Source organism: Carcharhinus amblyrhynchos, chromosome 2 (genome assembly GCF_965287045.1).
Source record: "Carcharhinus amblyrhynchos chromosome 2, sCarAmb.v2.hapA, whole genome shotgun sequence".
Taxonomy (NCBI): Eukaryota; Metazoa; Chordata; class Chondrichthyes; order Carcharhiniformes; family Carcharhinidae; genus Carcharhinus; species Carcharhinus amblyrhynchos.
The window spans coordinates 136,263,679-136,278,032 of NC_137325.1; the positions used below are offsets into that span (position 1 = coordinate 136,263,679).

Genomic DNA, 14,354 nt, shown 5'->3' on the forward strand with positions numbered 1-14,354 from the left:
TTTCTTGCGATCTTAGCCAGAGCAGGAGCCATACCAAACTGTGATACAACCAGAAAAATGCTTTCTATGGTGCATCTATAAAGGTTGATGAGAGTGGTAGCTGACATTTTTATTTTTTCAAATGATTTGAACGTAAATTTGTAAAATACTGAGGGGGCGGGGAATGAAAGGCATCTGATCCAACTTTTTGATTGCAGAATGCTTAGTCATAAATTTTTACAGTGAAATAATATTGGTTTTAAATCTGACATTACACTCACTAGCTTGCACCTGCCTTATGGAACACTGAGGATGGAATAAAATCATCTTTAAAATTCACTTTTTTTTGTTTTAAAGCAGCAGGAAGTTGCATCTGTAATGGTAGAGCAGCCAGCCAAAGAAGTGACAAGAAACACATTCCATCACTACAACAACAACACCTCCTCTTTAGACGTGCATCGCCTTCCACGGATTCAGGAGAATGCAGTGTCTCCATCTACTCCAACTGTTTACTTCCCTCCAGCCAACCTGCAGGTTCTCAAACATGAGTCCAAACCAGAAGACCTCAAGGTGACCGTGAAGCTGAAACCTAGGCCGAGGTCTCTGCATGGGGACTTGGATGATAATCGTCCAGCAGTTAAAAGGTGGAAAGGGATGAAGTGGAAAAAGTGGAGAGTTCAAATCGTCATTCCTAAAGCACATTTGAAGTTGGCATCTGAAGAGGAGATAGATGAACTTCTAAAGAAACTTGGAACATCACTGAAGCCTGAACCCATGCCGCGAGACTATAGAAGATGTTGTTTATGTCATGAAGAAGGTGATGGAACTACCAACGGAGCAGCAAGGCTCCTGAATCTTGATCTTGATCTCTGGGTCCACTTGAACTGTGCCCTCTGGTCTACAGAGGTATATGAGACACAGGCTGGCGCCTTGATTAATGTGGAGATGGCTTTGCGGCGTGGTCTTTCTATGAAATGTGTTTTTTGTCATAAAATGGGAGCTACTGGTACATGTCATCGGATAAGATGCACCAATATTTATCACTTTACCTGTGCCAGTAAAGCCCAGTGTATGTTTTTTAAGGACAAGACCATGCTCTGCTCAATACACAAACCAAAGGGACCCCATGAGCAAGAGTTGACATACTTTGCTGTCTTTAGGAGGGTCTACATACAACGGGACGAGGTGAAACAAGTTGCCAGCATAGTACAGCGAGGAGAACGCAACCACACGTTTCGTGTCGGGGGACTAATTTTCCATGCCATCGGTCAACTTCTCCCACAGCAAATGCAGTCTTTCCACAGCTCCATAGCACTCTACCCGGTCGGTTACGAAGCGAGCCGCTTTTACTGGAGCACACGGTACTCCAACAAACGCAGCCGATATCTCTGCTCCATTGAAGAGAAAGATAATGTTCCAGAGTTTGTGGTCCGTGTTATTGAACAAGGTCATGAAGATCTGGTCTTAACAGGGAGTTCTCCGAAAGGTGAGGCAAAGTATTTTTCACCTAAGTATTGCTTCAACAGTTTTGTACCAGATGCTATTTTTAATTATTTAAGCTTTTGCAAGCTTTTTTATAAATTTCTATATTAGCTATGCCTAGATTTCAGTATGAAGCAAAATATGTCTCACGTCACCCAAGATATTAACATAGTACAGCATTTGCACTTGTCTCAAAATTAATCCATGGTTTGTGCATTTTTGACATTTTAGCACCATTTTCCCAACATATATTTTCATTATTCTAATTGCACACATTGTGGCCTGTGGCAATGGAAGCAGTTTTGCTTCAATTATCTTTATTAGTCTGAGGTTACTTCGTTTATGAAGGACTCCTTCCTAAAAGCTTCAGATTGAAAGCAGCTTTGACTTGAGCATGCTCATAAGAGGACTGATCATTTTGTCTGCAGAAATGCAGTAAAGTTGATACACTGAATGCAATCTAAATGAAGCATTTAGAAAATAAATTCATGATTTAAACAAAAAGACAAAGAAATTTGATTGTGTTGCCAAAAGGTTAAAATGAGTTAAAAATGTAGCTTCTAAGTATGAACCTAAATGATGATGAAATAGCTTGTTTTAGAATTGTTGCAAGAATTAGTAGAAATTAATACCAGGAAATATATATTAATATGTTAAAATTACAGGACAATACTATGTGTTTTTTTAAACCCTATGGAAACTCCATGTTTTCTCTTTCAGGGGTGTGGCAAAAGCTTCTGGAACCAATAGCTCGCCTCCGGAAGGAAGCCGACATGCTGAAACTCTTCCCAGACTACCTGAAAGGAGATGACCTCTTTGGCTTGACTGTTTCTGCAGTCACTAGGATAGCGGAATCGGTTTGTGGTTTTTACAATGCCCTGCACGTGTTGGAGAGAACCATAGTTTCGGGTTGTGCCTTTGCTTCTGTATTGGCCGATTTTATTTTTTTTCAAACATATGGTTTCTCTCCTATAAAGAAATGTGAATTGTGAAAGATCAGTATTGTTGCAGGAGATCAGATTTTTTTTGGGCACTTTTAAGATACTTGCATACACAATGCTACTGGTATTGTGTATATTACAGAGTGAATGCTGCACAATTGGGATGTGACATTCTTTGAGTGAGGTGTTGATGCAAGGTCCTGTCTTCTTGTCCTTGTGAATCTAAGTGAAGAAGAGCTTGATGTTTGCCTGATGTTCAAGCCAACTTTTTTCTTTCTTAGAAACTAGAAGCAGGAGTAGGCCATTTGGCCCTTTGGGCCTGCTCGCTATTCATTTTGATCATGGCTGATCGTCAAATTCAAAATATCCTGATCCTGCTGCCACCCCCCTCTTCCCCATTTCCTGATGCCTTTAGTCCCAAGAGCTATATCTAATTTCTTCTTGAAATCAGACAATGTTTTGGCCTCAGCAACTTTCCGTGGTAGTGAACTCCACACATTCACCACTCTCTGGGTGAAGAAATTTCTCCTCACTTCAATTCTGAAAGGTTTACCCCTTATCCTCAAACTATGATCCCTAGTTCTGGACTCTCCCATCTTTGGGAACATTTCAACTACTATCACCAAAAAAAGCTCTCCATCCCATTACAGTTCATTGGAATCTTACTGAGCGAAACTCTGCCAAATTTTCCTACATAGCACTTGCTCCAAATTAATTCATGATGCAAGAAGTTCTTTGAAACTAACTGGGGACAAAATAGCAAAAAATAAGTTTGGATGAAGAAAAAAGACCCTCTAGCCATTTTATTTCATCATTCCAGTGTACGAAATGCATCAGATTTAGGTTAATTTAATCTTCTTGGTTTGATTGATCACCCACTATTTTCAAAGAAACGAAAGCCAAGAAAGTTACAACAGCATGGTCCTCAAACAGGAGATGAAAGCTTTATATTTCTTATTCTAAAAATCCCGTGCAGTATTCACTAAAGGTCATATGTCATGTTTGAGAAACCCAAAGATTCTGACTAAACATTAATTAAGGAACATGGTGAATGTATTCCATTATTTTTGACTTCTAAGAATGTAAAATTCAATTGTAGACTGAAATTATAGATTTCTAGATGACAGAAAGTAGCTTTTGATCATTAGTTGCATTAGAGACCAACTCGAGGTTTAATATGGTAACTATTAAATTTGTATTTGATTAGATTTTGTCAGTTAAGGTCAAAGCTTCAGGCTATTTGCGAACCCCCAGCACTCCCCAAATAACTCATGGATACATAAACCCCATGGCCATTCAGACCAAACTGTCTAGATTCAGTTTCTGGTTTATATTGAAGAAAGCTATTTTTGATGGATTTTTATATTAGATAACTAAAGCCTTTCACCATAAAAGTGCAAGTGGTCTATATTGAGCAGATAGAGGGAAACCTCCCATTGTTGGAAGGGCTCCGATTTCAAGTGATTGGTCAAAGAAAGACAGGCTGGAAAAATGAATGGTTAGGATCTGGGATGCACTGCCTGAGAATGTGATGGAGGCAGACTTAATCATGTTTTCAACATGGAATTGGACAAATATCTAAAGCCAAACATTGTCAGGGCTACAGGGAAATGTGGGACTAGCTGAATTGCTCTCGCAGAGAGCTAGCATTGACCTGATGGGCTGAAAGGCCTTCTTCGTTGTAATCATGCTTTGCTTCTCTGCTACTTGAATGGGAGTTGGTTGAGTTTGTGCACCTGGTGTTGATTTAATTTTTTAATTGCAGCTACCTGGCGTAGAGAATTGTGAAAACTACACTTTTCGATATGGTCGCAACCCATTGATGGAGCTTCCACTTGCAATAAATCCTTCAGGCAGCGCCCGATCTGAACCCAAGATGAGTACCCATGTCAAGAGGTTTGTGTTAAGGTATTTTTGTTTTCAACTTCACGTAGTTGTAGGGTTGCAGGTTGCATTGCTTGCTTGGCTGTCTAATGTCATGCCTACTGTTTACTAAGTGGTGCAACAATAAAATGCAAATTATTGACCCATTGCTTTTGTGAATAATTTTCAAATATCTACAGTGATGGTTTATATAATTTCCCCATTCTTTATCGATATGTTACCGAGCTATAAATAGTGCCTTTCCCATATAAAATTGTATAAAGCAGAGAATAAGTTTTTTTTTGGCTCACTGTGCCTGTATAAGTTCCATACTGGAGTATAACTCTTGTCCCATTCCTGCTGTGATTTACTTCTTCATGTATTTATCTAAATTCTGCTTCGTGTTGTCAATCAGTTTTCAAGAGGGAGGGAAAAGCGTTAGACCCAAAACGAAAAGACTTGTAATTGAAATGTCTAATTGGTGCATTACTGTAAACAGCCCGTTCTTTCCTTCAACAAATAAATGTCAAACTGACAGCTTTAACTTATTATTCCTAAACTGTTGGTTCCAACTGAATTGTTGCACCCTTACTGCTTCCCATAGTTGTATGTCTGTGTCCCTGCTGGTTGAGTTGCTCTGCTTTGCCCATTGTGTGTGTTGTATTTCCTTTCACATCTGCTTCCCAAAACTATTTCTGGCTGTTTGCTTCTATTATTCCTATTGACCAAAAGGAACTTCAGAATTTTTTTTTCCTTCCTTTTTTTTGTCTCTCTCTACTCCGGGCCAAATCCTGCTAGGCCGCACACACTGAACAGTACCAGTACGTCCAAGTCATTTCAGAGCACAGTTACGGGAGAACTGAATGCACCTTATAGCAAGCAATTCGTCCATTCCAAATCCTCTCAGTATCGCAAAATGAAGACCGAGTGGAAGATCAACGTGTACCTGGCCCGTTCTCGGATTCAGGTCAGTGGTCTGTTAACGAGAAGCAAAGAGCTTTTTATTCCTCACTTATAGAATAGAAGACTGCAGCTAAGAATGTGTTGTGGTTATTGTACTTGCAATGGAATGACGATGCCTCGAGCCAAAAAGTGACAAGATGTGGTTTCATAGAATCCCTACAGTGCAAGAGGAGGCTTTTCAGCCCATCGAGTCTGCACCAACCACAATCCCATCCAGATCCTACTCTCGCAATCCCACATATTTACCCTGCTAAGCCCCTGATACCAAGGGCAATTTAGCATGGCCAATCAACCTGACCCACACATCTTTGGACTTTGGGAGGAAACCAATGGAAACCTACGCAGAGACTCCGCACAGACAGTGACCCAAGGCTAGAATTGAACCCTGGTCCCTGGCGCTGTGAGGCAGCTGTGCCAACCACTGTGCCATTTCTGTGATGCTGCTGCTCATTGGAGGAAGTATTCATAGGAATTTATCTTGAAGATTTTGTTCAGTTTAAATAAAACTTTCAAGTTATCTGTTCCTAGTTGCCAAAGTGACATTAATTGTGAATTCCGTGTTGTCGTTTTTTTTTAATATTTTAAACGTTCTTCCAGGTTCTACGTAGGTAACAATTGTACTCCTAATCAGAAAAGGTCATGGGGCTAAATAGTCTACACTGTGTAATGTATTCACATCGAATTGGCTGCCAGTTTCTTTCCACCTCCCCTCCCCCCCAGCCCCACCCTCAATTTTTCTTTTTGGTAACTCAGTGCTTTGTGTTCAATGTACCTCTTCAAAACCAAGTTGAGAAAATACTGTGATAAAAGCAAATTACTGCGGGTGCCGGAAATTTTCAGCAGGTCTAACAGCATCTGGGGAGAGAGAACAGAGTTAACATTTCAAGTCTAGATGACTCTTCATCAGAACTGTGTTGCCTTGCTGTATCTTTGACTCCTTCATTCTGTTCAAGCAGATATTATTTGTAGTTGACGCAACATTGCTGTAGTAGTTTATTGCTGAACCTTCTGACCAAAAATTCTGCTTTCTTATTCCGAGGGATCTGAATTAGATGAGCTGGAAGAAGTTTTAACTGCAGGGATCTGAATTAGATGAGCTGGAAGAAGTTTTAACTGCAGTGATTTCTATTTCAGGGTCTTGGTTTGTATGCTGCCCGAGATATTGAGAAACATACCATGGTCATTGAGTATATTGGAACAATCATCCGTAACGAAGTGGCTAACAGACGGGAGAAACTTTATGAATCGCAGGTAATCTATGCACTTGCATGTTCTCACTTCTTAATCAATGAACATAGATTAGAAAACAGATAAATAAATATATATTCCATGTTAGATTTTAACAGGGGATGGCATTTTCTCTTTTCAGTTGATATGATTAGGTTATTCATATTTGTTCCTCCACCTTAACTAGAACCTGTTCCAACCTTACATGTTGTTTTTCACTTTTATATCCTGATCTGCAATCTAATTATAATTCCTTATGTTCCTATAATCTGCAAAGAACATTTAATCCATCGGTCAGAATTTGAATCCCCCCCAGTCACCAACCCTACCCCTCCCACCACCTCTCCTACCCCTACCACCTCAAATTACAACTCACACCAGGATAGATGTATCCAAAGCACACTGCTGTACAAGATTAAACAACTTTACAATTTTACATTGTGTGCTAGATTTACAGAGTAAGTTTACTTTATATTGCACCTTTCATGACTCAGCTTGTCCCCAAAGTGCTTTACAGTTGATTAAGTACTTTTCTGTTAAAGTGTGATCACTGTATAGGAAATGCGGGAGAAGCTCTTGAGGTATAATTATGAATGGGTAGCATTGACAATAATGAGCAGCACCAACAGAAATCCCTTCACTCAAAGGGCTGTGAACCTTTGGAATTCTCAACCACATGGTACTTTGCATATTGTCATTGAGTGTATTTATATCAAAGATCAATAGATTTTGGGATGCTGAGGAATTCAGGGAATGTGGAAATAGTGTTGAAAGGTATAGCTGAGACAGTGGTACAGTGGTTAGCACTGCTGCCTCACAGCGCCAGGGACCCGGGTTCGATTCCCAGCTTGAATCACTGACTGTGGAGTTTGCACATTCTCCCTGTGTCTGCATGGCTTTCCACTGGATGCTCCAACAATCCAAAAGGCATGCTGGTTAGGTGCATTGGCCATGTTAAATTCTCCCTCAGTGTACCCGAACAGGTGCTGGAGTGTGGCGACTAGGGGATTTTCACAGTAACTTCACTGCAGTGCTAATGTAAGCCCACTTATGACACGAATAAATAAATGGCAGAGCAGAACTAAAAGGCTAAAATACCTACTCCAGCTCCTGTTTGGTATGTTAGTAAATTTTTTGGTGACATTCCTGCCCAGTTTTCTAATAAAAAAAATCCCAAAGAGTAAATAGCTTGTTCTGGAGAAATATGAAAATAGAAAATGATAGAAGCAGTTAGCAAATATTATCTGTGGGGTGGAGTGAATGAGTTTCCTGAATATTAGTGTCCAGACCTATACCTTCGCGACACTGTGTGTTTCCAGTATTTCCAGTATGTCTTGCTCTTATCCAAGAGTTTCTGAAAACCAAAGCAAATTGCTTTTGTGAGCAAATATAAATTCCTGCAAAATATTGAGAGGCTGTCCAAGTGAAGAACAGGAATGATGCACAAAGGCACCTCCTACTCTTTCTCTTACACTGCATTGAGACAGAGGTCGGTGAGAATAGTTCTGAAGAAAATATCCAAGTGCTTGAGTCTTGTTTAGGTTTGGTGATTTATTTGTCACCGAACTTCATTGCCGTGTAAGTCTTATTTGTGACACAAATAAATAAACTTTCCTGAGTTGATTAGTTAAAATGGGAAAATTGTGGATTGTGCATCCTCAGGATATCCTGGAAATTTAGAAATAATTTCCATAATGCTAACATTTTTGGAATAATTTTTGTAATTATTTTCTCAATATCCATTCCACTCCAGAGTATAAACTCCAGTGTTTTTTTTCCCATCGTGAATTAATATATTAAGAAAAATGGTTGTCACTGTTGGAGGCCAACCATCTCAACAAGCGGAATCCTAGTGTATACCATCTACAAGATACACTGTGCCAAACCCATCTTAACAACACCTTCCAAATCCATGATTTCTACCACCTTGAAGAACAAGAGCAGCAGGTGCATGGGGAACACCATTTCCCACAAGTTCCCCTTGAAGTCCCATACCATGTGACTTGGAACTGTATCCCAATTTATTTATCATCAGTTGGGTCAAAATCATGGAACTCCCACTAACGACACTATTGATGTACCTACACGATACAAAAGCTAGCCTCCATCTTCTCAAAGCCAATTAAGGGTGGCCTATAAACGCTGCCCTTGTCAGCTGTGTCCACATCCCATGAACGAATACAGAAAATTAATGAACAGAAAACCCTGGAGGACCCACAAGCCACTATGCAGGACGTGTGCTCTCCCAAGTACGTACACTTTTCCTTGGAAAAGTTGCTGACAAGTTAACCTTATATGGAAGAATTCTGTGTTCCTGGGAGAAACTCAGTCAAACACCATCAATTGCCTTGTAAATATTGTCTCTTATGGCATTTACAGATATCTCAAAGTGAAATGAATATACTTCAAAGTCTATTTACTGCTATGTGATGTGGTCAATTTGTGTCCACATCAGTGAATCAACAGCCAGTCTGCTTCTCATAATCCTAGTTGATGTGGGGGAAACGTTTGCCACAGAATAGATTCCTTTATTCGTCTTGGAATACTGCATTGGGATATTTAATATCCACATGAAATTATGAGGATAAGCAGATGATATGATGACATTTGTATTACTGTAGCACACCTTCAGTATTATTACAATGCACCCTCATTACTTATAATGCAATGTGAACCAGTGGTCCTGTGCCTATATTCTTAGAAATGAGAAGTGAGAGGGGAGAAAGAAAAAGTAAAAACTGAAAATGAATGCTGTACTTGTAATATTATTAACATCATCTGTCAGCACCCTCTACAGAGAGATTTTAAAATATCTAACTTCCAAAACCTTTAATTCCCAACAGAACACTCCTCCGGTTGCCTGTGCTAATTTGATTATTAATTCATCTGCACCAGGCAAACACATTAAAGTGATTTTTTTGACTTCAAAGAGAGCAGCCATTAACTGCTTTATGATTGTCATCAGCTTTATAATACTGGCTTATATTCCAAGCTAAAATACACTGGGGAAATCTTTTGCCCCCGTGGAAAACATCGATGGATCCATCACAGTTAAGATGAGCAAAGACATTTGCTCCCATTCTTCCATAGAGCCAGACAGTTATTCCCCTCACAGCAGCCTTTTTGAAAGACTTCAGTGCATTACTGCAACTGCCTTATCTCGAAACTGCTTTGTTCACTGCTTGACTGCCATCATCCTAGTGCCAGCTTACTCCAGTGCTCTCTGCCCTGTAGTTGGGGTTTAGCTTGAAACTTATTTTTCCCATGCGGATGGAGAAATGCAGTGAGAGTTACCAAGATATTGTCGACATTAAACAGAACAGAGGGCTTTTTCTTCACATTGCAAGCCTTGTAACATATGTTGAGCTTAACTTGCCTGCTTGGAAGTTTCTTTCATAGTAGTAGCTCAAAATTCTGTCTTGTTTTTGTACATTTCTGTCAGTAGCGAACCTGTTGTAGCAAAAGAATTATAAGATACGTGTCAATGTAATTTCCATGGTTGTACTGTCCCCTTTCTCAGAAACCTCCTCCAGACTTGCCAAATCGCTGCACTTTTTTGGTTCCTTATTTTCACTGTTGGCGATCAGATCTTCAGTTATCCAGGTCCGAAGTGCTGGAACTCCCTCCCTAAATCTCTACACTTCTGTCCTCCTTTGAAATGGAATATAATGTGAAAAAATGTGAGGTTATCCATTTTGAGAGGAAAAACAGAAATGCAACCTATTTATTAAATGGCGAGACGTTGGGAAGTGTTGATGTCCAAAAGGATCTGGGTGTTCTGATTAATGAATTGCTGAAAGCTAACATACAGTGGCAGCAGGCAATTGACCTTTATCGTGAGAGCATGAGAGTAAAGGCTTAAAAAAGTCTTGTTGCAATCATATTGAACCCTGATCTCTGGGATGGGTTGTCCTATGAGAAGAGATTAAGGAGACTAGACCTGTATTCTCTCTAGTTTAGAAAAACGAGAGGTGAGTTCATTGAAATATGCAAAATCCTATTAGGGTTGGGCAGGGTAGATGCAGAATTAGTATTTCCCTGGATGGGGGATGGGTGGAGGGGGTGCCCAAGGGCAGGAACACAGTCTCAGAGTAAGAGGCCAATATGGATTGAGATGAGGAGAAACTTCTCCACTGTGAAGATTGGGAATATGTGGAATTCTTTGCCCTAAAGAGCTGTGGAGGTTTGGTGATTGAGTGTCTTCCAGTTAGAGATCAATAAATCTCCAGATAGAATGGCTCAAAGGGCCAAATTACCAACTGCTAGTCCCGTTTTCTATGTTTCAGTGACCTTGACCAAACTTCTGGTCATCTTTCCTAATCTCCTGAGGTGGGTCAGCAAATTTTGTTTGATAACACACCAGCATTGAACTGGAGTAGGCGCAGTAAGTAGTCTCACACCATCAGGTTAAAGTTCAACAGGTTTATTTGGTAGCACGAGCTTTCGGAGCCCTGCTCCTTTATCACTCACCTGATGAAGGAGCAGTGCTCTGAAAGCTCATGCTAACAAATAAACTGTTGGACTTTAACCTGGCGTTGTGAGACTACTTATTGTTAAACACATTGGGATGGCTTACTGCATGAAATACACAATATAAATTCAAATTGTATGTAGAACCTCAACTTATTCTTTTTTGGCCTGTTCGTAGAACCGTGGAGTGTATATGTTTCGCATTGATAGTGATCATGTTATTGACGCAACATTGACGGGAGGCCCTGCAAGGTAGGTGTTTTGGAGTGAGTCACTGTTCCCTTAATGTTGGCCTGACAATCTTGGACTTGGAACTTGAAACTGCTATATCCTTCTCTCTCTCTCTTTCACTAATTGCCAACATTCTTCAGGGTATTCAGTGTGAAGTAGTTTGTGAGTGCGCTGAATGCATTTGTGTGAGTTGCATATTTTTTTATTGAAATATTGATGCTGCCCTTTCCTTCATTCCGGCCTTGTAAACATCGTGCAGTATTTTACAATCGGCCCACTTATAAAGCAGTAACTCCGTCAACATTTGTGTGCCTGCCATACTATAGCCTTAAAATAAAATTACATGTTGTCTGTAACCGCCTCTAAACTGGAGAAAGTACAGTATTATTAATGAAAAAGAAATGAATCTTTTTCGTTTTTAACCTGCATAAGAGAAGTCAGGACAAGTATTAGGTGGGATTCAAGCACACAGACAGCACAAAAGTTGTGAAACAGGAATCGTCTATTCCACTGGCATCCCATCTTTATAAACATTAATGGAAAAGCTTAACCTGGAGGAATGGACTATATTATTGGTCCAAAATCTGCAGGATACTATTGAGAGCTTTGCTTTAGTCAGCTGGGTGGCAGAGTTAGTTAGTGGAGCTCGTATTGCTAACTGCAATACCGTGACCCCCAGTTTACCTTGTCTGCAGGACATGAAGGGATCTCTCCATCCTCATGGCCTCTCAGACTCGGGATTGCTGCCTAGGTTATCTGCCTGGGTCTGCAATAATAATTTGCCTGTCCTACTACCACTTTCCTGTTTTCTAGTCACCATCAGAGGCTTCATAGGACATAGAACACTACAGCACAAACAGGCCCTTCAGCCCACAAGTTGCTCCAATCATATCCATACCTACCAGGCCTATCTATAATTCTCAATCCCTTTAAATCCCACATACTCATCCAGAAGTCTCTTAAAAGACCCCAGCGAGTTCGCCTCTACCACCACCGACAGCAGATGACTCCACTCACTCACCACCCTCTGAGTGAAAAACTTACCCCTGACGTCTCCTCTGTACCTGCTCCCCATCACTTTAAACCTGTGTCCTCTTGTAGCGACCATTTCAGCCCTGAGAAATAGCTTCCGAGAATCCACCCTATCCATACCTCTCAACATTTTATAAACCTCTATCAGGTTGCCTCTCAATCTTCATCTCTCCAGGGAGAAGACCTAGCTCCCTCAACCTATCTTCATAAGGCATGCCTCCCAATCCAGGCAACATCCTTGTAAATCTCCTCTGCACCCTCTCAATAGCTGCCACATCCTTCTTGTAGTAAGGCGACCACAACTGTGCACAGTACTCCAAGTGGGGTCTGACAAGGGTCTTATAAAGTTGCAGCATTACCTCCTGACTCCTAAACTCAGTCCCTTGATTAATGAAGACTAGTACGCCATACGCCTTCTTGACCACATCCTCCACCTGCGAGGCCCATTTAAGAGTCCTATGGACCCGGACCCCAAGGTCCTTCTGCTCCTCAACACTGCTAAGAGTCTGCTTTCATTATGGCTGCAACTCGCCAGTGTCAGAATTGTGCTGCTGCCCTCTTCTCTCTCCCACTTTCTTTTTCTCTCTCTCCACAAGGCTTAAGATCCTGCTCCCCCCCTTCAGCCCCTGCAAGGGTTTACGCTCTGCCTCTTCTTCCAGCTCACCCTTGGGGATCCAGGCTCTGCCCCTTCCTTCAGGCCACATCAAAGCTCATGCCCCCAGGAGGGCCCACAGGGTTGAGGTCCCTGCATGGCGTCCTCCCAGGTAGGCAAATTCTTTCCACCAGGGATCCAAGGCCTCATGGGAAATTCCCCACAGTAGTGAGGCTCCAGACATCCAGGCCCACACTGAGGTGGGAAATCAAGAGAGTGAGTTTCCTGCTCATCACGTTCAGATTGTCCCAAAAGATGAGTTAACAAAAGTAGAAACGTTCCTTAACTAACACCAATTGGGCTTCAAGTTTATTTAGGGGTTTGTCCTAAATCTGAGGCTAACTTCCTCTCCTTTCTGACTTTGTTCTCTCAACATTAATGTGGACTTCTGTATTTACTTCTGTAAAAGAACAGTACCCTAATGGCTTTTACCTCATTGGGTTATCCAATTCTTTTATATAAATCTCCCACCATGTGGAGAACTGGATTTTATTAATTAGTCCCCTGTTTCTATTTAAATTCTACCTAGCACTTAGCAAAGTTCAGTCCACTGTTTAAAGAAAGGACATAAGAACCAGCCAGCTTGATGTTCCAGCCACTAAAATTGCAGCAAACTGATTAATATTTTTGTGAGCTATTATTATGAGGCAGCTTGAATTTTGTCTTTCATATTCATACAATAATTTCCAGCGATCTAATGTGCTTTGTAATCTCTCTTAGATACATTAATCATTCCTGTGCACCAAATTGTGTGGCTGAGGTGGTGACATTTGAGAAAGGACACAAAATAATCATCAGCTCCAACCGAAGAATCCAGAAGGGAGAGGAGGTGGGTCTGATTTTGTCAGCAAAATGTGGCATTAGAATTGCTTTAAGTCCTCTACTGTGCGTAACACTGATTAATGCTTACCAGAAACAAACTACAGTCAGCAAATGCTGTATTTACATTAGCTTCTACAGGTAACTAACTGTAATGAAATTAAATATAATTTCTCTTCCTAACAGCAAATGGACTCAAGAAGGTGGCTCAGCACCTCCTCCTCAAGGGCAGTTAGGATTGGGCAATAAGTGCTGGCCTTTTTCTATTCTATTTTGGGGCATGAGAGTCACTAGCTGGCCAGCATTTAGTGCCCATCCCTAGTGTCCAAGGGCAGTTGCGAGTCAACCACATTGCTAGCCAAGAGCTGGAATAGAACATGCCCACATTCCAAGAAATAATTTTTTTAAATCATTAGTTATTCCGGAAAGAACCTAGGGAAACAAAAAATAAAAAAGACCAAATTCTGAGTTGCATTTGTTTTTATTCAGCTGTGAGTTGAAAATTGTATTTGGTAAGAGCAGAACTAGTCCAAGGTAAGGAACGGCCTTCAGTCCCTTTGAGTGCACTCCACCCAGAGTCCATTCTATCTATTCTCCTGTTAATCTTTTACTTTTGCTGGGAATTATCTTGTACTTAAATATCTTCTCTCAGCATCAAAATGAAGTTAACTGGAAAATATTGGCTTGGGCGGGGT

At 40.8% G+C, this 14,354-nt stretch overlaps 1 protein-coding gene across 6 annotated transcripts in view; it reads left to right on the forward strand.

Annotated features, from left to right (window-relative positions):
• The window catches only part of kmt2ca (lysine (K)-specific methyltransferase 2Ca), a 491,907-nt gene that overhangs the window by 471,564 nt on the left and 5,989 nt on the right, over positions 1-14,354 (forward strand). For 4 of the 6 annotated variants that reach the window (XM_080213017.1, XM_080213025.1, XM_080213051.1 and 1 more), the window contains 7 exons: positions 337-1,465; positions 2,182-2,318; positions 4,168-4,310; positions 5,064-5,232; positions 6,363-6,479; positions 11,104-11,177; positions 13,561-13,669. In XM_080213017.1, coding sequence (XP_080069143.1) covers positions 337-1,465; positions 2,182-2,318; positions 4,168-4,310; positions 5,064-5,232; positions 6,363-6,479; positions 11,104-11,177; positions 13,561-13,669 — 1,878 coding nt within the window. The remainder of the gene's footprint in view (positions 1-336; positions 1,466-2,181; positions 2,319-4,167; positions 4,311-5,063; positions 5,233-6,362; positions 6,480-11,103; positions 11,178-13,560; positions 13,670-14,354) is intronic. The other 2 variants (XM_080213041.1, XM_080213034.1) reach the window with 2 other exon arrangements.